The following is a 24,920-nucleotide window of genomic DNA, read 5'->3' on the forward strand; positions in this document are numbered from 1 at the left end:
TCAACCAAAACCAACACAGTGAGATTGGTCATGTTTATGTTCTTGCAAGCTTGAGAAATAGTACAGCTCCTTGTGAATTCCTTCTAGTGCAGCAAGACCAAGACTAGCTATGAAAGAGGACAAGTTGACCAAGGCTATAAATCTACGACAACCAAAAAATAGTAGAAAATTAGCAATAATTTAACCAAATGGAAAAGAACAATCAGTTTAAAGGAATTCACAAGGTTCTAAAAGCAAAAGAAGCTTACTAAAATGCTTAATAAAATAGAACATGATATGCAGTTAAAAAAGTTTGAATTAATCATCTCACTAGTTCAAATCATATTCAAAATCTAAATGATTGAAATCAAACCCTGCAACACAAACATATATAATGATTAGAGCAATTAGGAGAAATTATCAATATCTACCTGTATGTGGTATAACACTTGGTTGATTAGACTCATCGGGAGAGTGATCGTTAATATCCACCCTACAAAATTAAAATGATACATGTGTATGTGTTTTAAATAATACCAGAAAAGTAAATTCACATTTTAAATAACAGTATCATCATTAAAATTATTACCTCTCATTCATTTTTGGACATTTTCTTTTGTCATGCCCACGTAGTCCACATCCATGACAAAGTCTAACTTTATTCATAGCCTTCTCTTTCAATGACTTATACCTCTTTCCACATCCTTTGGCCCTAACCGGAAGCGGCTCATTGATCATACGACTTTCTGAATTATTTTTCTTTTTCACAGCCACTCCACCAACACCTTTACTTGCATTAAGTTTTTTTTATTTCATTATGAACTGAATCTAATGCTTTCACTAAAAGTTCAGTACCCTCTTCTAAGAGGGAAGCATCATCAACCACAATTGAAGAAATTTGAGATAATTTTGTATGCCTCATAAGCAATGACTTATCTGCCACATCCTTCAATTCCACACCATCTTCAATCCATACTCTTCCAACTTTTGCTGTTTTTGACCATCTTTGCATGATATATTGATTTGGCAAATGTAGAACTTGTTGTACTCTTAAAAATGCCAGCATGTGCCTGCATGGGATTCCTAAAAATTCAAAGGTTTTACAACAACAGTTGACAAAATCCTTTGTCTTATTATACACAAGCTCCATCACCTTAGAACCACCTTCCTCCACCCTCTCAACTAGATAAACACATTGTTCACCATCATCCCAGACCATTTTAATTAGGTAAGCATGACTTTCAAGAAACTCATTCTAGAAGGTCAAGAACTTACTTTTTGTATAAATTTCAGCCACCTGCTTCTCTATAGGAAAATAAGATAACAGCTTTGGCTTTTCATTAATATCCACATGGTCAGAAATCAACTCCTTATGTCGTTGGTGCCTAAGTGCCCTGTTAAATCGTGTGATAAAATCCATCAATGAATGATTTTTTGAAATATACCTTTTAAAGAATGAATGAGAACTTTCAGCTCTTTGACTACTCGACATTCCTGCAGAAAATATGTGTTTGACATATGCAGGGACCCATCTGCTACGAATTTCATACATTGTGCAAAGCCATTCATTATCTTCCAATTTACTTCTGTGCAAAACATCTTTCCAACTAGATTCAAACTGTTCTGGAGTATCAGAATCCCATACACTAGCTTTAAAAGAATGATAAGACTATTGATGCTTGACTGGTCCAATCTTTTCTGAAAATTTGTTCATGATATGCCATATGCAATAACGATGGAATGTTAATGGAAGAACTTCAACTATGGCCTTTGCTATTGCTGGATCTTGATCTGTTATGATAATCTGGGGAGGACCCTTAGGCATAGCCTTGAGCCATTGCTTAAATAACCAAACAAAGGACTCTGTCTTCTCATCATTCAAAAAGCCACAGCCAAGGATTATGGTTTGACCATGGTGGTTAACCCCGGTAAGTGGAGCAAAAATCATGCTATACTTATTAGTGTTGTATGTTGTGTCAAACACCACTACATCCCTGAAAAAATTGTATGCTCTTCTAGCAGTGGGATCAGCCCAAAAACAACGAGTCATTCGGTTTTCATCGTCTTTATCAAACACAAAATAAAAAGAGGGATTTTTTTCTTGTTCAGCCATGAAATACTCATATAATGTTTCTGCATCATATCCTTTCAATTCTTCTCTCAAATCTCTTTCATAGTTTCTAATGTCTTTTTCAATGCACCCAACAGTTTGAATCCCACCTGCTTCAATCTCCATTATACCAATTTGCTGACTGGTAGAAACATTTACACTAGCAAAATGCTTTGTCAAAACCTTCTTCACTTCCGACACCTTTCAGTGTGACCTTAATAAATGAACTTTGATTGGAGATGTACGTGCATGATTGTGGTCCTCAACAAATGTACTAACAACCCACTTGTCTGATGAGCGACCCTTATATATGGTGATCTTTGCCATGCAACCTGTACGCTGTATTCCTCTATTTCTCCCAGAGTTGACAAAGTTGCTTTCAACATTGTTATCCATTTTAATTTTCTTTTTCTTCTGATAGGTGTCATCCTTACTGCCTTCTTTGGAACAACAATATTGCTTCCAAATTAATTCACTAGCCTTATTCCTCTTACTCGAATCCATCCTTGTACCAAAACCAGCTTCTTTTGCATATGCATTATAAAAAGCATATGCCTCATCTTCTGAATTGAATTCCTGCCCAACTTTGGGTTTTATATTCTCTGAAACTTGGGGAGTATACAAGTTAGGCACAGATTGTTCTTCCATCCTAATTGGTAAAACAGAGTTAATAAGAGAAAAGGTAATTTAACATTTGTACAAATAGTATTAACAAAAAAAAAATGCATGATAAAGAATACTTAATCATAAATTCATAATTTTTTCTTTTTAAAGAACGTAGGAAGTCTGTAGGTTTTTTTACCCCTCTTTTTTCTAATACAGAGTTATTTCTAGCAATAATAACATCTCTTTTTCCCTAACAAGATTTTCAATTTTTGTAGATAAATCACTGGAAGAAAGATTATGAACTTTGAATTAACAGTAACAAAATACATTATATTGGTCTTGATGAAACAAAGAAGAGCTTTTTGAAGGATGGAAAAGCATACCCGCACCAATTTAAGTTATTAACAGACGTGGGTTTTTGACGAACGCGAGAGGGAGAGAGGGAAAAGGCGGGAGAAAACTGTTGGAATTTTGGGAGAATGGCAAAAGACGGGATCAGATAGGGCAGCTGGGCAGGAGAGAGAGTGGGCAAGAGAGAGAAAAAAGGATTTTTATTTTATTTTATTTTAACACTACATGAATTACTAGCCACAAGATTCAATTAAAAGCCAATAAGCGGCTGAGATGTATCAGTCGCGCAAAATCTTCCTCCCAGACGTCTGGCAGCAGAGCACTGCTGATATATGACTATAGTCCTCACTAACATTTGTAAAAGATTATTACTTTTTATCCCGAAGCAAGACAGAGATGAAAGCATTTAATGGATGATGGGTTGATTATCGAGTCCATCAAAGAGTAGATTAATACTAATACTAATTATTAGTATTAATTATCAAGAATGATGGATAGCAGTGAAATCCCGCATCCATGGGCGGGAATGTCGCTACCACCATTTGATAGTCAAGGAAGAAGACAAAGCAGCAGAGCTCAGAAAAGCAATTTTGGTCTCTTTCACGTTCACTATTGACAATCTCATGGTCCCAACTCCCAACTCCCATACTCCCATGGCCCTATTATTGAAGAATATTTTCATTAATATTCTTCAAAACAGAAAAATTAGGTGGAAACTATTTGAAAATTCTCCGTACTTGTTTCGTCTCCCGACATGCCTCAGATCTCGGCAGTGGAGGTTGTTTGTTCTTACCATCCAGCTCATCTTTTGCTTGAATGCTTTAATTAAATCCTTTTGGTCTCATGGCCTCAGTCTTTGCATATCAAAGGCAATCGGATTCTGTCAGTGTGTGTGCGCTCATAATTCATTGTTTATTTTTGATGGGTCTCTGAATTTTCGCATATTTGGAAATGGGTATTGGTAATTTCTTATATTTCCGTGATGCTTTGAACTGGATCTTTGTTATTTCTTCGTTCTGCTAGATATTTTGAAATAGGTATCTATCTATTTCACACAAGCCTGTGGTCCTCTCTCTCTCTCTCTCTCTCTCTCTCTCTCTCTCTCTCATATATATCTTCTATCATATGGACTATAGTCCTACAATGGCGTGAAATTGGGGACTTGGGTAGGTGCCCATCAAGCTAGTGGTCGAGTTGTGTGTTTTAAGTTATTACCGAGAAACATAGTCTTCAAAATAGCGTCACAAGATTCTCCATCCTAATGATACGTTTTGCACCCATCCAATTTTATATTATTAACTTCTTAATATGCCATTTTTGGTTGGTTGAGGTTAGATCGGACAAAGTGAATTCTAAGCAAAGCTGTGAATCAATTACCAGAAAATCCCCTTGTTGGTCCGGCAGTTTAGGTAATTAGGTTGATCTTTTGGCTGCTTTGGATTTTCTTTTGCATTTTAGAAGCTCAGAATTTCCTATACAGACCAAACTCATTTGCAAGACAGAACTGGGTTTTAAATTATGATGGATTTGAACCTTCCCAGATTTTAATACTCAGATATGTCAGGGGTCTTGCCGTTGTGTGGTGCTTTCCAATGTTGCATTGATGGTTTCATGATAATGTAGGTGAAGTCTCTGTGGGGGGATACTGAGATGTTGCACTGCTGAATTTCAAGATGGACAGGCGCAGTCGGCTATGGCGAAGGAAGTCATCAGAGAAGAGTCCCGGCGAGACCGAGAGTTCAGGATCCATATCTTCTTATTCTGAAAGATTTTCTGATGATCAGGTAGTTGACATTGACTTTGTTCTGAAACCAATTCAATCTTCTGCCTTTTGATTAATTGTATTATTGAATTGTATGACATTTGGAAATTTTCTTGCCTAATTGGATTAAGTTGGTTGTTACTTAATCATCATTGTTTCTTCTCATTGCATAAAACTATTTCTGCCCTTCTCTCTCTCTCTCTCTCTCTCTCTCTCTCTTGTATGCAGAGAGCTCCTACTAAGGGATCCCTTATTTTAGATAGATTTTAGGGACACATTGTGGAGTTCACTCTGCATTGAGTTTCAATGATCTGAAACATAATTGGATATGAGGGACCCAATGGATATCATAGGCTAACCCTTATGGACTATTATAGTAGGGTTTTTATTTATTTTTTATTTTTTATTCTAATCAAGGAAAGTCTAACAAGTTTTTTCAAATTTTATTTAGATCAACAAGATAGATTAATTCAGCATTTTGCCTGAGATTTTTAGATTCTCCATGTGGTCATGCTATTATTTGTGGTTTATTGATTCAATATTTCATTTGATCTCTTTCTTTTAATGATTTTTATTGATACTTCTTTTTGTATCCTCTTGGTTGATTTTGCCATATATCTACTTGCCTTTCAGCCCTTATCGTCTTTCTACTCATTTCCCTTTTTTTTTTGGTCGAATATTTCAACTTATTTCTTTGTCTCATCATACACCTTTAATTATCTTCAGCGCCAATTTTTCATTTCTGTTCAATTTTAAACAACATCAAGCACCTACCAGACAATTCCTGTTATCTTTGCTCTTGGTTCCATCTCGTCCTTTCTATCTTCACATGATTTAACATTCTCTAACTGTCCAGATGTATTTATCTTTAGTGATCACCAAATTGTGGAAGTAAACACAATAAAGGAACAAACAGCCCTATGCAATGAATACTTGATCTGGGAATTGATCAAGTACTTTTAGTTACTCATAGGAGTTTTTTGTAATTTTTGAGTTGTAAAGTATACCAACCAAGAAATTTCATATCTGTTTTGCATGATCTTTTTTCTTGGAGTTATTGTGGATTACTTGAGTGGAACCTTGCACTGAAATGAAGTGCTTTAAAATTCAATATGTGGTTGTTTCTTGGTCTTTAAAATGGAAAATCATTTCAATTATAGTTTATGGCTAATCTTTTTGGCGCATGTTCCAGATGACCTGTATACTGAGTTTATTGCTTTGTGTGCTTGTATTATAAATATTTTTTTCCTTTCATATGGTGCATGCATTGCATTTCATAAGTTTTGTGAGTTCATCACTATTTCCAAAAACTTAAACTGGTAGTATGTGGCCAAAATTATTTTATGTTCTAACACATCTGCTCAAGTGTGGGCCTCTCTTCAAGAGCCCAGCGCATGAAATTTACAGAAATTGGGAGGTTTCAATTACAAGGGTCTAGATCTCTTGATTTGACACCATGATAAGTTTTGTTGGTTTATTATTGTTCCCACTTCCCAAAAGCTTAAGAACCCATCAATCTGTAATGATGTAGGCCAACAATTATTTTATATTTTCTTTTTTTCTTTTTGTCTGTTTATGTGATGTGGTTGAATAAAGTCTAATTATTTTATACATTAGGCATACCCAACTCATAGCACTCAATCACCAGAAGTCACTTCTAAATCTCCACTCAATGATGAAGTAAATGGAACTGTTGAGACTTTGACGGAGAAATTATCAGCTGCTCTTCTTAACAGTAGTGTGAAAGATAACTTGGTAAAGCAGCACGCTAAAGTTGCAGAGGAAGCTGTCTCAGGTTTTAACTTTTCTGCTTTCCTTTTGTTCCCTTACATTAACTTCAGTTGGAAATTTGGATACCTCTTGAATCTTTTGTGCAGAATGTATATTCTTTACTCTGAAAAAAACAACGTTAAGGATGGGAGTGCCAACATAGATATCCTATATTAGAGAAAACATGTAAACAACATAAATAGAAGTAAAAGGGGTTCTCCACTGCAATTTCTTCCTCTTTTTGGGCACATTTTATTACGATAATATTTAATGAGAACATACCCTTTTTTTCTTATACTTATTTAATCTGCCTATGACTAGATGATGAGGAAATAATTTTCATTTTTCAAGACCGAGAGTTTCATGAAAGTCATATTCTTAATCTTTCTAGAGGAGGTTCACTCATCTTATTCTTCTTCAAGTTTTTCTAGAATGGGTGCCCTGAGTTTATAGAAATGGAAAATATTGGGTGTTGCTGAGCTGTTCGTTTAGGGGTCAATGGTATGTTATAGATACTTTTACCTTTTATTACCTTTCCTTATTCTGAAAATGGTCTCATTAGTTGTTTCTCTTTTCCATTTCAAATGTTAGGCTGGGAGAAGGCTGAAAATGAAGTGTTAGGTTTAAAGCAGCAACTTGAGGCTGTAAATCTGAAAAACTCAGCTCTTGAAGACCGAGTTGGTCATCTTGATGGAGCACTGAAAGAATGCGTGAGGCAGCTTCGACAGGCAAGAGAAGAGCAAGACAAGAATACCAATGAAGTTGTTGCCAAGAAAACTCGTGAATGGGAATGTTTGAAGTCCATGCTTGAGAGTCAGTTGGTTGAGCTCCAAGCACAACTTCAAACTGCTAAAACGGAAGCAGCTGCCTTGATTGATTTTGATCTGCGCTCAAAGCTTGAGGCTACTGAAAAAGAGAACTCTGCTCTTAAACTTAAGCTCCTTTCTCGAGTCAAGGAGCTAGAAGTCAGGACTATTGAGAGGGATTTGAGCACCCAAACTGCTGAAACAGCCAGTAAGCAACATCTAGAGAGCATTAAAAGGGTGGCGAAGCTTGAAGCTGAGTGTCGTAGGATAAAAGCCTTGGCTCGCAAAGCATTGCCTGCTAATGATCTCAAATCCTTTAGTACATCCTCAGTTTACTTGGAATATTTTACAGATAGCCAGTCAGATAGTGGGGAGAGGGTACTGGCAATTGAATCAGATACACACAAAGTGAGTGGCTTGGAGCCAAGTGAATGTGATTCAAGCCAGTCAGATTTACGGGCATCTGCTCTAATCACAGAACCTGATCAATTTAAGACCGTGAAGGATTTTGGAAAAACTCTTATGGTCCCTTCTGTAGAAATCAATCTCATGGATGATTTTCTTGAAATGGAAAGGCTTGCTGCATTGCCAGATACAGAAAATACAAACAATTACCTTGAGGCAGGAATTGTATCAGATCAACCTATCACTGGCGAAAACCCTTTAAAAACTGAACTTGAAACCATGATTCAAAGAACTTCAGAACTTGAGGGGGAGTTAGAGAAGATGGAGGCAGAAAAAGTAGAACTTGAGATGACTCTGGCTGAGTGCCAAAAACAGCTTGAGACATCACAAAGTCAACTAGTGGAGGCCGATATGAAGTTGGAAGACTGTCAAAGACAGTTGACTCTTGCAAATGACTCAAAGTGTGCTGCAGATGAAGAATTAAAGGCCTATCAAACAATGAGAGAAGTGGCAGAGTCGCAACTAAGAGCTCTTCAAACTGAACAGAACTCCTTGCTTTTAAAAGTTGGTTCACTAGAAGAAGAGATTTGGAAGGAGCGTGCTTTGTCAGCTGAAAATCTGGCCAAATGCCAGAAATTGGAGAATGAGCTATTAAGTATGAAACATGAAGCTGAGATCCAGCGTGAGGTTGAGCTCCATCGTTTGGCTAGTACTAATGTTGAATTGAAGCTAAAGCAGGTCAGTTTTCTTGGACACTCTAAAAATTGGTAATTGCATTTTATTTAGAATGAATAAAGAAACTAATATTTAAACAAGTGCAACAACCAAGTTTCAGTTTATATTAGATGGAACTATGAATGCTGGCATTGAAGACAAAGTAAGAAAAATGTAGTGTAAATGGGAATGCAGATGGATCGTAGGAGTGAGTAGAAAGACAACTAAAAATCAATCTATAGGGTAAGCAATGGGAGTTGTACCTACTAGTGATAATATAAAAAGAATCAGGCTTATGGTGGTATAGACATACACAATGTAGACCATTGGGTGAACCTATAACAAATAAGACTAGTAAAAGACCAAGAGGCTTTTCACAAAAAAGAAAGAAAGAAAAAGACCAAGGATTACCAAGACCAACTTGAAAAGAAGTAATATAAAAGATCAAAAATAAAATAAAATAATAGGAGATACTGCATATCATTGAAAAGAATGAAAGATTAGAATTCAGGCGACTCTATATGATTGGGATTGGGAGAGTGGCAAGGATGAATTAAAACTATGAACGTGAGAGCTTCTGCCCAAATCATGTGGTTCATATGGTTAATCAGATATCAATCTGCTTCTTCACAATATTTTTCGTTTGACAATGTGTTTGAGCTAAAGTTACTGTGGTTCACGTCATCATAGTAGGCCCAGATGTAGCGAGTCTTTTTGTTAAGTGCAGCATGGCTGAAAGATCTTGAGTAGGATATGGCATAAGCCCAACAGCCGAAGCTAGTCAAGGCAAGTGTTGTCTAAGGTGGCACACAAGAAAGCTGAAGCACGGCCCGTGTTTAGGATCTTTTGGTAGAATCACTACTCTTGGCTCCATATGTATGTTATAAAGAGGATTGGTACTAATGGTGAATTTCTTGGAACAGATTAGACAACAGATGACAAGGCTGCCTCCAATTAATCCTAATACCTTCCTAGGATTCATTTGTTAGCAAGATTACTAAGTCCAGTGAGGACATCTAGATCCATAGTTCTATTCACCCTTTGTGGACATACGCGCTATAAATACTTAGAGCGTTTCACATGGCCTAGGGCACGACCGACCTTTTGCCCCAAGGCAATGAATTCAAATCAAGCCCATACAAGGAAAGAATCCCTAGTAGATTGAAGTGAAATAGATTTTGGTCTGCAAAAGGCAAGAATCATAGTGGATCTGCTGATTACGCCCAAATATGGCCTACCATCTAGGGGGGCTTCCTAAGCCCTATAGGTAGAGGTGAAGCAGCACAGGCAAAGGAAGCCAGAGCCCACACACTCAAGATACTAACATTTCAACAATTCTTGCAATTTTGCTTTCAATATTTTCTTACAAAGTTCTAGACTTACAAGTTTATTGTAATTCTCTTAGTTTATTTTTCTTTAGTTTTGTAGTTATTGTTAGCTCTGCCAAGCTCTCATCCCATAACATAGTATTGGTTTAAGTTTGGTTTACCAAGCCAAACTAGTGTCTCCATACTTCTAAAGTTTGTTTTTTTTATATTGAAGTAATAATATGAAGCCTTATCTTATAATTTATAAATTTTTGGGTCTCTCCACTCTTTACCAATTGGTTTTGGGTTGGATGCTCATACTTTCACATGGTATTAGAGCAGACAATCCATATGTTAGGCCCAAGGTCACACGTGCTCCCACGTCACCTCATATAAGTTGTCCACGTGTTTTGCTCAAGTCAGGCCACATGTGAGGGAGTGTGTGGAGAGCAAGGATGAAAATATAGGTACTCAAATTTATGGACATATTGATGGGTATTTCGATATCGATATCAATATTAGTGACGTCACTTATAAATTTTTAATGAAACCTTAGGAAGTATAAATCAATCACCAGTACATGTATTAAAGTAAATTTCATAAAAGAGTGCAAAATTAATAAAATTTATGATATAGGATGAATAGAGTTGGCCTTGATAACAATTATGATTTTGAAATTTCAACATTAATGTGGAACATTTTTAGTTCATTGAATTTTCAATCCTTGACAACAGTTTACATAATAATTTAAATTTAATTTACACTAGTAACAATAAATAATGACATGACAAATAACACTAATTAATGAGATAAAACATAACAGTAATTAACACTTACTATACTTTTTTTTAGGATGAGAAGCATTAAATGCCTAACATTGAAAAAGATAGAGCTGTAAATACTAAAAAATGACTCTTTTTTTTGGAAAGAACAATAAGTCCTAGAAATAGAAAGAGCAGTAGATGCTCCTCATTTAGGCCTGTGCATTTTTCTCCACTGTTCGAGACTCCATGGCTCCGGCAGACTCTTCATCTTCTTTATTTTTTACTTTTTGAAAAACTGATCATCTTCTTCCTCTGCTGGGATGATCTAACCAATAAGTTTCACCTCCTTCCTCTGCTTTTCTTTGTTTTGGCAAAAATGTTCATTTTCATCTTCAAATATCGGAAGTTTTCCTTCTTTTTACTGCCAGTATCTGGCCACCTTCCAGAGAAGAAATCCTTTCATCCCCTCTATCAATATGGGTGATACGCCTGATATTCGCATCCATGGTTGAGAGCATATCCCACATCAGATGTGAAGCCTTGCACTACAGTATACAATGTGCTGGGCCTCTCCACCTATTGCCAATTGGTTTTGGGTTGAATCCTCATGCTTCTATACTTAAACTTGCACATGTATTGTCTTAAGTTTAATATGATTTTCTTTGTTAACATTAAGATCAATGTGGTTAAGGTTGGTGCTGGTAATCAGTTTGAATTCACTTGTACTATTATCTCTTTATTTGTTCTTAACAACTAAACATAACTTCGAAGTTTGAGTTTGTTTATAACATAGAAAGAGTCTCAGCCAAGGAAGTTTCTTTCTTGGCCTAACAATTCTCTGATTTGAAATTAGGTCTTTGGCTCATTACATACACTAGGCCTCACCAAAAAGCCCAAGGCCCAAAGCCCACCCGAAGTCCGCCCGGCCCATTAGGCCCGAAGCCCGATTTGGCCCGAAATTTGGGCCGGCCCGGCCCGGCCCGAAAGTCTCTTGGGTTGGGCTTGGGCCATCCCCTTGAAGCCCATGGGCTGCCCGAAGCCCGGCCCGTTTAGGCCCGCCCAAAGCCCGACCCAAAGCCCAATTTGGAAATCATAACATATTTAATAGGTTTTTCGTTTGTTTACTCTAATAAATTATTAATATGTTTATTAAGTTATTATATAATACTATAATGTTAGTAAATAGTAATAGTGTAAACTATGTAATACCATAAATAATAAAATAATAAACTTTTAAAATTATATATAACATTACAACTATAATAAAACATAAATGTATATGTGTATATACAACTATAATTAAAGTTATTAAACCACGATCGTCAATTCATTAATTCAACGATCTGAACCGTTCATTTTCTATTTTCATAGTCAAAGATCATCTTTACAAAAAATCGGCTAAATCGGAATTCATCTACCAACTCGATTATCATTAGAAAAACCACGACCGTTCATTAATTCGACCACTGTTACGCCACTTTTATATCTCCGATTAAGCTAATTTTTTGCAACAAATCTATTTGAGTGGGGAACTAAAACTTGAACGGTTCGGATTGTTGAAAACACGATCGATATGTGAGCTTCTACATATAAATACACTTGAAGAATATAATTCTAATAACTGTCCCGTTGAAATCTTGTTGTTTCCATAATTATGAAGACCACAACGTGATTTCAAAAATCTGACCCGTTCATTTTCTATGTTCATAGTCAAAGATCATTCGTACAAAAAATCGGCTAAATCGAAATTCATCTACCCATTTGATCATCATTAGAAAAACCACGATCATTCATTAATTAGATCAACATTATGTCACTTTTACATCTCCGATTGAGCTAATTTTTTGCACGAATTATCTTTGAGTGAGGAACTAAACTTTGAACAGTTTAGATCGTTGACAACACAATTGCATCGTTGGTTTATAAAAATATGTAATAAAATATATAATAAAACATATGTACATTTATGTTTTATATAGTTGTAATGTTGTATATAATTTTAAAAGTTTATTATTTATGGTATCACACTATTACTAACATAATAGTATTATATAATAACTTAATAAACATATTAATAATTTATTGAAGTAAACAAACGAAAGAGCTATTAAATATGTTTTGATTCACAAACTTGACAAATAAACTAGTCAGCTCAGTTGGTTGAGAGTTGAACCTTTTTATGTGAGGTCCCATGTTCAAATCACAACATAGCCAAAATTCTATATTTTTTTTGAAGATATATATGTGTCTAAACAGGCTTTGGGCCCATTTTGGGCCGCCCGTTCGGGCCTAGCCCGGCCCGGCCTTCCAAGCCCGCAAGCCAAAGCCCGATGGGCGGGCCTTGGGCTTGTGTATTAAAGCCCAAGCCCGGCCCGGCCCGGCCCGAAAATCCTATTGGGCTTTTATAATTCAAGCCCGAGCCCGGCCCGAACCCGAAAAATTTGGGCCGGGCTAGCCCGGCCCGGCCCATTGCCGACCCCTAATATGACTATAGTCCTCACTAACATTTGTAAAAGATTATTACTTTTTATCCCGAAGCAAGACAGAGATGAAAGCATTTAATGGATGATGGGTTGATTATCGAGTCCATCAAAGAGTAGATTAATACTAATACTAATTATTAGTATTAATTATCAAGAATGATGGATAGCAGTGAAATCCCGCATCCATGGGCGGGAATGTCGCTACCACCATTTGATAGTCAAGGAAGAAGACAAAGCAGCAGAGCTCAGAAAAGCAATTTTGGTCTCTTTCACGTTCACTATTGACAATCTCATGGTCCCAACTCCCAACTCCCATACTCCCATGGCCCTATTATTGAAGAATATTTTCATTAATATTCTTCAAAACAGAAAAATTAGGTGGAAACTATTTGAAAATTCTCCGTACTTGTTTCGTCTCCCGACATGCCTCAGATCTCGGCAGTGGAGGTTGTTTGTTCTTACCATCCAGCTCATCTTTTGCTTGAATGCTTTAATTAAATCCTTTTGGTCTCATGGCCTCAGTCTTTGCATATCAAAGGCAATCGGATTCTGTCAGTGTGTGTGCGCTCATAATTCATTGTTTATTTTTGATGGGTCTCTGAATTTTCGCATATTTGGAAATGGGTATTGGTAATTTCTTATATTTCCGTGATGCTTTGAACTGGATCTTTGTTATTTCTTCGTTCTGCTAGATATTTTGAAATAGGTATCTATCTATTTCACACAAGCCTGTGGTCCTCTCTCTCTCTCTCTCTCTCTCTCTCTCTCTCTCTCATATATATCTTCTATCATATGGACTATAGTCCTACAATGGCGTGAAATTGGGGACTTGGGTAGGTGCCCATCAAGCTAGTGGTCGAGTTGTGTGTTTTAAGTTATTACCGAGAAACATAGTCTTCAAAATAGCGTCACAAGATTCTCCATCCTAATGATACGTTTTGCACCCATCCAATTTTATATTATTAACTTCTTAATATGCCATTTTTGGTTGGTTGAGGTTAGATCGGACAAAGTGAATTCTAAGCAAAGCTGTGAATCAATTACCAGAAAATCCCCTTGTTGGTCCGGCAGTTTAGGTAATTAGGTTGATCTTTTGGCTGCTTTGGATTTTCTTTTGCATTTTAGAAGCTCAGAATTTCCTATACAGACCAAACTCATTTGCAAGACAGAACTGGGTTTTAAATTATGATGGATTTGAACCTTCCCAGATTTTAATACTCAGATATGTCAGGGGTCTTGCCGTTGTGTGGTGCTTTCCAATGTTGCATTGATGGTTTCATGATAATGTAGGTGAAGTCTCTGTGGGGGGATACTGAGATGTTGCACTGCTGAATTTCAAGATGGACAGGCGCAGTCGGCTATGGCGAAGGAAGTCATCAGAGAAGAGTCCCGGCGAGACCGAGAGTTCAGGATCCATATCTTCTTATTCTGAAAGATTTTCTGATGATCAGGTAGTTGACATTGACTTTGTTCTGAAACCAATTCAATCTTCTGCCTTTTGATTAATTGTATTATTGAATTGTATGACATTTGGAAATTTTCTTGCCTAATTGGATTAAGTTGGTTGTTACTTAATCATCATTGTTTCTTCTCATTGCATAAAACTATTTCTGCCCTTCTCTCTCTCTCTCTCTCTCTCTCTCTCTCTTGTATGCAGAGAGCTCCTACTAAGGGATCCCTTATTTTAGATAGATTTTAGGGACACATTGTGGAGTTCACTCTGCATTGAGTTTCAATGATCTGAAACATAATTGGATATGAGGGACCCAATGGATATCATAGGCTAACCCTTATGGACTATTATAGTAGGGTTTTTATTTATTTTTTATTTTTTATTCTAATCAAGGAAAGTCTAACAAGTTTTTTCAAATTTTATTTAGATCAACAAGATAGATTAATTCAGCATTTTGCCTGAGATTTTTAGATTCTCCATGTGGTCATGCTATTATTTGTGGTTTATTGATTCAATATTTCATTTGATCTCTTTCTTTTAATGATTTTTATTGATACTTCTTTTTGTATCCTCTTGGTTGATTTTGCCATATATCTACTTGCCTTTCAGCCCTTATCGTCTTTCTACTCATTTCCCTTTTTTTTTTGGTCGAATATTTCAACTTATTTCTTTGTCTCATCATACACCTTTAATTATCTTCAGCGCCAATTTTTCATTTCTGTTCAATTTTAAACAACATCAAGCACCTACCAGACAATTCCTGTTATCTTTGCTCTTGGTTCCATCTCGTCCTTTCTATCTTCACATGATTTAACATTCTCTAACTGTCCAGATGTATTTATCTTTAGTGATCACCAAATTGTGGAAGTAAACACAATAAAGGAACAAACAGCCCTATGCAATGAATACTTGATCTGGGAATTGATCAAGTACTTTTAGTTACTCATAGGAGTTTTTTGTAATTTTTGAGTTGTAAAGTATACCAACCAAGAAATTTCATATCTGTTTTGCATGATCTTTTTTCTTGGAGTTATTGTGGATTACTTGAGTGGAACCTTGCACTGAAATGAAGTGCTTTAAAATTCAATATGTGGTTGTTTCTTGGTCTTTAAAATGGAAAATCATTTCAATTATAGTTTATGGCTAATCTTTTTGGCGCATGTTCCAGATGACCTGTATACTGAGTTTATTGCTTTGTGTGCTTGTATTATAAATATTTTTTTCCTTTCATATGGTGCATGCATTGCATTTCATAAGTTTTGTGAGTTCATCACTATTTCCAAAAACTTAAACTGGTAGTATGTGGCCAAAATTATTTTATGTTCTAACACATCTGCTCAAGTGTGGGCCTCTCTTCAAGAGCCCAGCGCATGAAATTTACAGAAATTGGGAGGTTTCAATTACAAGGGTCTAGATCTCTTGATTTGACACCATGATAAGTTTTGTTGGTTTATTATTGTTCCCACTTCCCAAAAGCTTAAGAACCCATCAATCTGTAATGATGTAGGCCAACAATTATTTTATATTTTCTTTTTTTCTTTTTGTCTGTTTATGTGATGTGGTTGAATAAAGTCTAATTATTTTATACATTAGGCATACCCAACTCATAGCACTCAATCACCAGAAGTCACTTCTAAATCTCCACTCAATGATGAAGTAAATGGAACTGTTGAGACTTTGACGGAGAAATTATCAGCTGCTCTTCTTAACAGTAGTGTGAAAGATAACTTGGTAAAGCAGCACGCTAAAGTTGCAGAGGAAGCTGTCTCAGGTTTTAACTTTTCTGCTTTCCTTTTGTTCCCTTACATTAACTTCAGTTGGAAATTTGGATACCTCTTGAATCTTTTGTGCAGAATGTATATTCTTTACTCTGAAAAAAACAACGTTAAGGATGGGAGTGCCAACATAGATATCCTATATTAGAGAAAACATGTAAACAACATAAATAGAAGTAAAAGGGGTTCTCCACTGCAATTTCTTCCTCTTTTTGGGCACATTTTATTACGATAATATTTAATGAGAACATACCCTTTTTTTCTTATACTTATTTAATCTGCCTATGACTAGATGATGAGGAAATAATTTTCATTTTTCAAGACCGAGAGTTTCATGAAAGTCATATTCTTAATCTTTCTAGAGGAGGTTCACTCATCTTATTCTTCTTCAAGTTTTTCTAGAATGGGTGCCCTGAGTTTATAGAAATGGAAAATATTGGGTGTTGCTGAGCTGTTCGTTTAGGGGTCAATGGTATGTTATAGATACTTTTACCTTTTATTACCTTTCCTTATTCTGAAAATGGTCTCATTAGTTGTTTCTCTTTTCCATTTCAAATGTTAGGCTGGGAGAAGGCTGAAAATGAAGTGTTAGGTTTAAAGCAGCAACTTGAGGCTGTAAATCTGAAAAACTCAGCTCTTGAAGACCGAGTTGGTCATCTTGATGGAGCACTGAAAGAATGCGTGAGGCAGCTTCGACAGGCAAGAGAAGAGCAAGACAAGAATACCAATGAAGTTGTTGCCAAGAAAACTCGTGAATGGGAATGTTTGAAGTCCATGCTTGAGAGTCAGTTGGTTGAGCTCCAAGCACAACTTCAAACTGCTAAAACGGAAGCAGCTGCCTTGATTGATTTTGATCTGCGCTCAAAGCTTGAGGCTACTGAAAAAGAGAACTCTGCTCTTAAACTTAAGCTCCTTTCTCGAGTCAAGGAGCTAGAAGTCAGGACTATTGAGAGGGATTTGAGCACCCAAACTGCTGAAACAGCCAGTAAGCAACATCTAGAGAGCATTAAAAGGGTGGCGAAGCTTGAAGCTGAGTGTCGTAGGATAAAAGCCTTGGCTCGCAAAGCATTGCCTGCTAATGATCTCAAATCCTTTAGTACATCCTCAGTTTACTTGGAATATTTTACAGATAGCCAGTCAGATAGTGGGGAGAGGGTACTGGCAATTGAATCAGATACACACAAAGTGAGTGGCTTGGAGCCAAGTGAATGTGATTCAAGCCAGTCAGATTTACGGGCATCTGCTCTAATCACAGAACCTGATCAATTTAAGACCGTGAAGGATTTTGGAAAAACTCTTATGGTCCCTTCTGTAGAAATCAATCTCATGGATGATTTTCTTGAAATGGAAAGGCTTGCTGCATTGCCAGATACAGAAAATACAAACAATTACCTTGAGGCAGGAATTGTATCAGATCAACCTATCACTGGCGAAAACCCTTTAAAAACTGAACTTGAAACCATGATTCAAAGAACTTCAGAACTTGAGGGGGAGTTAGAGAAGATGGAGGCAGAAAAAGTAGAACTTGAGATGACTCTGGCTGAGTGCCAAAAACAGCTTGAGACATCACAAAGTCAACTAGTGGAGGCCGATATGAAGTTGGAAGACTGTCAAAGACAGTTGACTCTTGCAAATGACTCAAAGTGTGCTGCAGATGAAGAATTAAAGGCCTATCAAACAATGAGAGAAGTGGCAGAGTCGCAACTAAGAGCTCTTCAAACTGAACAGAACTCCTTGCTTTTAAAAGTTGGTTCACTAGAAGAAGAGATTTGGAAGGAGCGTGCTTTGTCAGCTGAAAATCTGGCCAAATGCCAGAAATTGGAGAATGAGCTATTAAGTATGAAACATGAAGCTGAGATCCAGCGTGAGGTTGAGCTCCATCGTTTGGCTAGTACTAATGTTGAATTGAAGCTAAAGCAGGTCAGTTTTCTTGGACACTCTAAAAATTGGTAATTGCATTTTATTTAGAATGAATAAAGAAACTAATATTTAAACAAGTGCAACAACCAAGTTTCAGTTTATATTAGATGGAACTATGAATGCTGGCATTGAAGACAAAGTAAGAAAAATGTAGTGTAAATGGGAATGCAGATGGATCGTAGGAGTGAGTAGAAAGACAACTAAAAATCAATCTATAGGGTAAGCAATGGGAGTTGTACCTACTAGTGATAATATAAAAAGAATCAGGCTTATGGTGGTATAGACATACACAATGTAGACCATTGGGTGAACCTATAACAAATAAGACTAGTAAAAGACCAAGAGGCTTTTCACAAAAAAGAAAGAAAGAAAAAGACCAAGGATTACCAAGACCAACTTGAAAAGAAGTAATATAAAAGATCAAAAATAAAATAAAATAATAGGAGATACTGCATATCATTGAAAAGAATGAAAGATTAGAATTCAGGCGACTCTATATGATTGGGATTGGGAGAGTGGCAAGGATGAATTAAAACTATGAACGTGAGAGCTTCTGCCCAAATCATGTGGTTCATATGGTTAATCAGATATCAATCTGCTTCTTCACAATATTTTTCGTTTGACAATGTGTTTGAGCTAAAGTTACTGTGGTTCACGTCATCATAGTAGGCCCAGATGTAGCGAGTCTTTTTGTTAAGTGCAGCATGGCTGAAAGATCTTGAGTAGGATATGGCATAAGCCCAACAGCCGAAGCTAGTCAAGGCAAGTGTTGTCTAAGGTGGCACACAAGAAAGCTGAAGCACGGCCCGTGTTTAGGATCTTTTGGTAGAATCACTACTCTTGGCTCCATATGTATGTTATAAAGAGGATTGGTACTAATGGTGAATTTCTTGGAACAGATTAGACAACAGATGACAAGGCTGCCTCCAATTAATCCTAATACCTTCCTAGGATTCATTTGTTAGCAAGATTACTAAGTCCAGTGAGGACATCTAGATCCATAGTTCTATTCACCCTTTGTGGACATACGCGCTATAAATACTTAGAGCGTTTCACATGGCCTAGGGCACGACCGACCTTTTGCCCCAAGGCAATGAATTCAAATCAAGCCCATACAAGGAAAGAATCCCTAGTAGATTGAAGTGAAATAGATTTTGGTCTGCAAAAGGCAAGAATCATAGTGGATCTGCTGATTACGCCCAAATATGGCCTACCATCTAGGGGGGCTTCCTAAGCCCTATAGGTAGAGGTGAAGCAGCACAGGCAAAGGAAGCCAGAGCCCACACACTCAAGATACTAACATTTCAACAATTCTTGCAATTTTGCTTTCAATATTTTCTTACAAAGTTCTAGACTTACAAGTTTATTGTAATTCTCTTAGTTTATTTTTCTTTAGTTTTGTAGTTATTGTTAGCTCTGCCAAGCTCTCATCCCATAACATAGTATTGGTTTAAGTTTGGTTTACCAAGCCAAACTAGTGTCTCCATACTTCTAAAGTTTGTTTTTTTTATATTGAAGTAATAATATGAAGCCTTATCTTATAATTTATAAATTTTTGGGTCTCTCCACTCTTTACCAATTGGTTTTGGGTTGGATGCTCATACTTTCACATGGTATTAGAGCAGACAATCCATATGTTAGGCCCAAGGTCACACGTGCTCCCACGTCACCTCATATAAGTTGTCCACGTGTTTTGCTCAAGTCAGGCCACATGTGAGGGAGTGTGTGGAGAGCAAGGATGAAAATATAGGTACTCAAATTTATGGACATATTGATGGGTATTTCGATATCGATATCAATATTAGTGACGTCACTTATAAATTTTTAATGAAACCTTAGGAAGTATAAATCAATCACCAGTACATGTATTAAAGTAAATTTCATAAAAGAGTGCAAAATTAATAAAATTTATGATATAGGATGAATAGAGTTGGCCTTGATAACAATTATGATTTTGAAATTTCAACATTAATGTGGAACATTTTTAGTTCATTGAATTTTCAATCCTTGACAACAGTTTACATAATAATTTAAATTTAATTTACACTAGTAACAATAAATAATGACATGACAAATAACACTAATTAATGAGATAAAACATAACAGTAATTAACACTTACTATACTTTTTTTTAGGATGAGAAGCATTAAATGCCTAACATTGAAAAAGATAGAGCTGTAAATACTAAAAAATGACTCTTTTTTTTGGAAAGAACAATAAGTCCTAGAAATAGAAAGAGCAGTAGATGCTCCTCATTTAGGCCTGTGCATTTTTCTCCACTGTTCGAGACTCCATGGCTCCGGCAGACTCTTCATCTTCTTTATTTTTTACTTTTTGAAAAACTGATCATCTTCTTCCTCTGCTGGGATGATCTAACCAATAAGTTTCACCTCCTTCCTCTGCTTTTCTTTGTTTTGGCAAAAATGTTCATTTTCATCTTCAAATATCGGAAGTTTTCCTTCTTTTTACTGCCAGTATCTGGCCACCTTCCAGAGAAGAAATCCTTTCATCCCCTCTATCAATATGGGTGATACGCCTGATATTCGCATCCATGGTTGAGAGCATATCCCACATCAGATGTGAAGCCTTGCACTACAGTATACAATGTGCTGGGCCTCTCCACCTATTGCCAATTGGTTTTGGGTTGAATCCTCATGCTTCTATACTTAAACTTGCACATGTATTGTCTTAAGTTTAATATGATTTTCTTTGTTAACATTAAGATCAATGTGGTTAAGGTTGGTGCTGGTAATCAGTTTGAATTCACTTGTACTATTATCTCTTTATTTGTTCTTAACAACTAAACATAACTTCGAAGTTTGAGTTTGTTTATAACATAGAAAGAGTCTCAGCCAAGGAAGTTTCTTTCTTGGCCTAACAATTCTCTGATTTGAAATTAGGTCTTTGGCTCATTACATACACTAGGCCTCACCAAAAAGCCCAAGGCCCAAAGCCCACCCGAAGTCCGCCCGGCCCATTAGGCCCGAAGCCCGATTTGGCCCGAAATTTGGGCCGGCCCGGCCCGGCCCGAAAGTCTCTTGGGTTGGGCTTGGGCCATCCCCTTGAAGCCCATGGGCTGCCCGAAGCCCGGCCCGTTTAGGCCCGCCCAAAGCCCGACCCAAAGCCCAATTTGGAAATCATAACATATTTAATAGGTTTTTCGTTTGTTTACTCTAATAAATTATTAATATGTTTATTAAGTTATTATATAATACTATAATGTTAGTAAATAGTAATAGTGTAAACTATGTAATACCATAAATAATAAAATAATAAACTTTTAAAATTATATATAACATTACAACTATAATAAAACATAAATGTATATGTGTATATACAACTATAATTAAAGTTATTAAACCACGATCGTCAATTCATTAATTCAACGATCTGAACCGTTCATTTTCTATTTTCATAGTCAAAGATCATCTTTACAAAAAATCGGCTAAATCGGAATTCATCTACCAACTCGATTATCATTAGAAAAACCACGACCGTTCATTAATTCGACCACTGTTACGCCACTTTTATATCTCCGATTAAGCTAATTTTTTGCAACAAATCTATTTGAGTGGGGAACTAAAACTTGAACGGTTCGGATTGTTGAAAACACGATCGATATGTGAGCTTCTACATATAAATACACTTGAAGAATATAATTCTAATAACTGTCCCGTTGAAATCTTGTTGTTTCCATAATTATGAAGACCACAACGTGATTTCAAAAATCTGACCCGTTCATTTTCTATGTTCATAGTCAAAGATCATTCGTACAAAAAATCGGCTAAATCGAAATTCATCTACCCATTTGATCATCATTAGAAAAACCACGATCATTCATTAATTAGATCAACATTATGTCACTTTTACATCTCCGATTGAGCTAATTTTTTGCACGAATTATCTTTGAGTGAGGAACTAAACTTTGAACAGTTTAGATCGTTGACAACACAATTGCATCGTTGGTTTATAAAAATATGTAATAAAATATATAATAAAACATATGTACATTTATGTTTTATATAGTTGTAATGTTGTATATAATTTTAAAAGTTTATTATTTATGGTATCACACTATTACTAACATAATAGTATTATATAATAACTTAATAAACATATTAATAATTTATTGAAGTAAACAAACGAAAGAGCTATTAAATATGTTTTGATTCACAAACTTGACAAATAAACTAGTCAGCTCAGTTGGTTGAGAGTTGAACCTTTTTATGTGAGGTCCCATGTTCAAATCACAACATAGCCAAAATTCTATATTTTTTTTGAAGATATATATGTGTCTAAACAGGCTTTGGGCCCATTTTGGGCCGCCCGTTCGGGCCTAGCCCGGCCCGGCCTTCCAAGCCCGCAAGCCAAAGCCCGATGGGCGGGCCTTGGGCTTGTGTATTAAAGCCCAAGCCCGGCCCGGCCCGGCCCGAAAATCCTATTGGGCTTTTATAATTCAAGCCCGAGCCCGGCCCGAACCCGAAAAATTTGGGCCGGGCTAGCCCGGCCCGGCCCATTGCCGACCCCTAACATACACTTAAGTTCTCCGCGCAGGCTAACTTGGCTGTACAGTGGTGTAACCCCTTCTCAACACAAATTGTCATAGGACTACAATCTTTTTCTTTAGGCCTTGACCTCATTCCTCTCGTCCGGGTGACTTGGTTTGAGCTTTATAAATTCTGAGATACTTTCTTGATCAAAGTTGAAGCAGTTCTCAACTTTTTATCTAGACTATGTACTACTACCTATTTATAGGCCTTTTTTAATTAACACGAACGCTCAGGTTTTGCAAACTGCAAAACATAATTGGCAAAATGAAACCAATTCTTTTAGTGGAATTATGAAATAAATGTGAAGCCCCTAACAAGTCTTTGGCTCTGGACTTTGGTTCACTTGCATCTAATGACATGATCAGCTATATGCAATTCTGAAGTATGAGATTATTATGTTACAACTATCTATTATTTTTAGTATATGTTGGGGTTGATGTATTCTTGTTTGGGGCAGGAGAAAGAGCTAGCATTGGCTGCGAATAAATTTTCAGAGTGCCAGAAAACAATTGCATCTCTTGGCCAACAGTTGAAGTCACTTGCTACACTGGAGGACATCCTGATGGACTCTGAGAGACCATCAGAGATTATTGGTGAAGGGATACATTGCACATAAACACCCAAGATCTGAATATTGCAAGGATAGTATAAATTTGAAAGGAGCAGATATAGGTAATCCTTCAAAGATTGTTGATGACGGATTGCCATCTATCATCAGTAGCCCAACCATTGCCTCTGAAAAGAGCTGAATGGATTTGGAGAGCTTTTCGCCAGAGGTAAGAATAGGACTGAAAATGAAAATAAGTGGAATTATAATGAGAAAAATTGAAGAAAACATATAGTTTTAAGTTTCCATTGTAGAGCAGGTCAATTTTTTGATGTTATCTTTAACTGTGGATTCAATGCCCGTGAATCAACAGTTTGTGTTTACATACATGGTGCTTCTTGGGGAAGAGTAATGTTCTTTTTTATTTTTTATTTTGTTGGTAAATACGGAGCAGCAATGTAATGATGTTGAAAGAATGTATAGTGATACTAACATATAAAATTTTATTGTGTACGCACAGCATGTGCACAAATGACCATAATAAGCAGAGGCCACTCATACTCTCACTAACTTTCAATTATTTAAATATGGATCAAATCTAGATTATTTATTTATGAAAGTAAGATATTGACATATATAAAGAGAAAATTTTTGTGATGGTTATATGTGACTTCTCTTTCATAGTATGCATTTAGGAATCACATATATATGATGAAATTTACATGTATGTTTTGAGAAAGAGACTATGTATGACTGTCACATGAAAAAATTCCTCATATAAAGACACATTATTTGATAAACAGATTTAATGAATAAATGTGGTAGAATAATGCTTGACTCCATCCCCAGATGGAGGAACTCCTCCATTCTCATTTCACAAATCTATGATTTTTTTTTTTTTTTTTTTCATTCAAAATAAGATAAAAAATTAATTAACACTTGGAATGAAAAATTCTCTATTTGGAGATGGAGCCGAGCATTTTCTAATCTGGTAAGCATAGCATTATTACAAGCATAAAAACCAATTTTTCGTAAAAGTAACATTACCTTCCACCGGAGAAAGAATTACTTGAAATACTCTGACTTTTGCCTACATTTATTTGTACTCCATTAACAGCAGCAACCTTGATGATTTTTCTTTACAACTGAGAGTACGTAGCTGCCTTGTATTTTGGTTTTGGCAGCTGTCTGTGCCTACACAATCACCTTTCACATAGTCTCAAAGAAGGGTTTTTTTTGTTATATACAATAGAGTGCTTTATAACACATTCTGAAGTTAGCCAGACAGGTGTTGTAGAGTTGTGCATAAAATGGCATGTCCTCACTTAAGCTTGAACATTTGACATATTGCTTTTAAAACAGTCAAAGAAAGGTGGGTTTTACCTGTTAAGAAATAAGGATCATTAATCTGCAAGCCCCACCTAAAAGTTTCAAGCATCTCATATATTGCATCATTATAGAGATTCACCTGGGAAAGTCCTAACACATTCAAGTTTCAACTCAAAGCTTCAATACAGAATGGAAATATGGTGTTTATATACATAGAAGCCTATTGAAAAGGCAATCTTTATCTGTTTGTTACCTTTGACCCACATCATCAAATGCTTCATGAATTTTC

At 36.3% G+C, this 24,920-nt stretch overlaps 4 protein-coding genes across 6 annotated transcripts; 2 read left to right on the forward strand and 2 right to left on the reverse strand.

The window, feature by feature from the left end:
* Positions 1 to 1,198, reverse strand: LOC147283715 (protein FAR1-RELATED SEQUENCE 5-like). Its single transcript, XM_086245570.1, has 3 exons — positions 835 to 1,198; positions 569 to 764; positions 1 to 142 (listed from the first exon to the last, which is right to left on the reverse strand). Exons 1-3 carry the CDS (start codon positions 1,196 to 1,198, stop codon positions 1 to 3), a joined length of 702 nt encoding a protein of 233 aa, XP_086101696.1.
* A 450-nt stretch (positions 1,199 to 1,648) lies between these two features.
* On the reverse strand, positions 1,649 to 3,701 carry LOC147283716 (protein FAR1-RELATED SEQUENCE 5-like). Its single transcript, XM_086245571.1, has 3 exons — positions 3,586 to 3,701; positions 2,372 to 2,738; positions 1,649 to 2,290 (listed from the first exon to the last, which is right to left on the reverse strand). The coding sequence occupies exons 1-3, from the start codon at positions 3,699 to 3,701 to the stop codon at positions 1,649 to 1,651; spliced, it is 1,125 nt and encodes a 374-aa protein (XP_086101697.1).
* LOC147283717 (filament-like plant protein 3) lies at positions 3,568 to 14,477 on the forward strand. 3 transcript variants are annotated; one of them, XM_086243067.1, is made up of 6 exons: positions 3,569 to 3,824; positions 4,382 to 4,455; positions 4,670 to 4,830; positions 6,426 to 6,603; positions 7,170 to 8,527; positions 14,348 to 14,477. In XM_086243067.1, the coding sequence occupies exons 3-6, from the start codon at positions 4,720 to 4,722 to the stop codon at positions 14,387 to 14,389; spliced, it is 1,689 nt and encodes a 562-aa protein (XP_086099193.1). In that variant the 5' UTR covers positions 3,569 to 3,824; positions 4,382 to 4,455; positions 4,670 to 4,719; the 3' UTR covers positions 14,390 to 14,477. The 3 variants fall into 3 exon arrangements, with proteins under 3 accessions (XP_086099194.1, XP_086099193.1, XP_086099192.1); XM_086243068.1 differs by lacking the exon at positions 4,382 to 4,455 and having other exon boundaries at positions 3,568 to 3,824; XM_086243066.1 differs by lacking the exon at positions 3,569 to 3,824 and having other exon boundaries at positions 3,844 to 4,455.
* LOC147283718 (filament-like plant protein 3) lies at positions 14,367 to 23,965 on the forward strand. Its single transcript, XM_086243065.1, has 4 exons — positions 14,367 to 14,508; positions 16,104 to 16,281; positions 16,848 to 18,205; positions 23,213 to 23,965. Exons 1-4 carry the CDS (start codon positions 14,398 to 14,400, stop codon positions 23,369 to 23,371), a joined length of 1,806 nt encoding a protein of 601 aa, XP_086099191.1. The 5' UTR covers positions 14,367 to 14,397; the 3' UTR covers positions 23,372 to 23,965.
* Positions 23,966 to 24,920: the final 955 nt, after the last annotated feature.

The sequence above is a fragment of the Dryas octopetala genome, chromosome 5, assembly GCF_963921425.1.
Source record: "Dryas octopetala chromosome 5, drDryOcto1.1, whole genome shotgun sequence".
In the NCBI taxonomy this organism is placed as follows: domain Eukaryota; kingdom Viridiplantae; phylum Streptophyta; class Magnoliopsida; order Rosales; family Rosaceae; genus Dryas; species Dryas octopetala.

Coding starts and splice junctions, on each gene's coding strand:
- LOC147283718 (XM_086243065.1), top strand. CDS start 14,398: ATGGACAGGCGCAGTCGGCTATGGCGAAGGAAGTCATCAGAGAAGAGT. Junction 14,509..16,103: donor AAAGATTTTCTGATGATCAG/GTAGTTGACATT, acceptor TTTATACATTAG/GCATACCCAACTCATAGCAC. Junction 18,206..23,212: donor TTGAATTGAAGCTAAAGCAG/GTCAGTTTTCTT, acceptor TGTTTGGGGCAG/GAGAAAGAGCTAGCATTGGC.
- LOC147283716 (XM_086245571.1), bottom strand. CDS start 3,701: ATGGGAGTATGGGAGTTGGGAGTTGGGACCATGAGATTGTCAATAGTG. Junction 2,739..3,585: donor TCTTCCTTGACTATCAAATG/GTGGTAGCGACA, acceptor TTTACCAATTAG/GATGGAAGAACAATCTGTGC. Junction 2,291..2,371: donor GTCGCTCATCAGACAAGTGG/GTTGTTAGTACA, acceptor TCACACTGAAAG/GTGTCGGAAGTGAAGAAGGT.
- LOC147283717 (XM_086243068.1), top strand. CDS start 4,720: ATGGACAGGCGCAGTCGGCTATGGCGAAGGAAGTCATCAGAGAAGAGT. Junction 4,831..6,425: donor AAAGATTTTCTGATGATCAG/GTAGTTGACATT, acceptor TTTATACATTAG/GCATACCCAACTCATAGCAC. Junction 8,528..14,347: donor TTGAATTGAAGCTAAAGCAG/GTCAGTTTTCTT, acceptor ATGATAATGTAG/GTGAAGTCTCTGTGGGGGGA.
- LOC147283715 (XM_086245570.1), bottom strand. CDS start 1,198: ATGGTCTGGGATGATGGTGAACAATGTGTTTATCTAGTTGAGAGGGTG. Junction 765..834: donor TGCTTCCCTCTTAGAAGAGG/GTACTGAACTTT, acceptor ATGCAAGTAAAG/GTGTTGGTGGAGTGGCTGTG. Junction 143..568: donor TGTCCAAAAATGAATGAGAG/GTAATAATTTTA, acceptor TGGTTGTCGTAG/ATTTATAGCCTTGGTCAACT.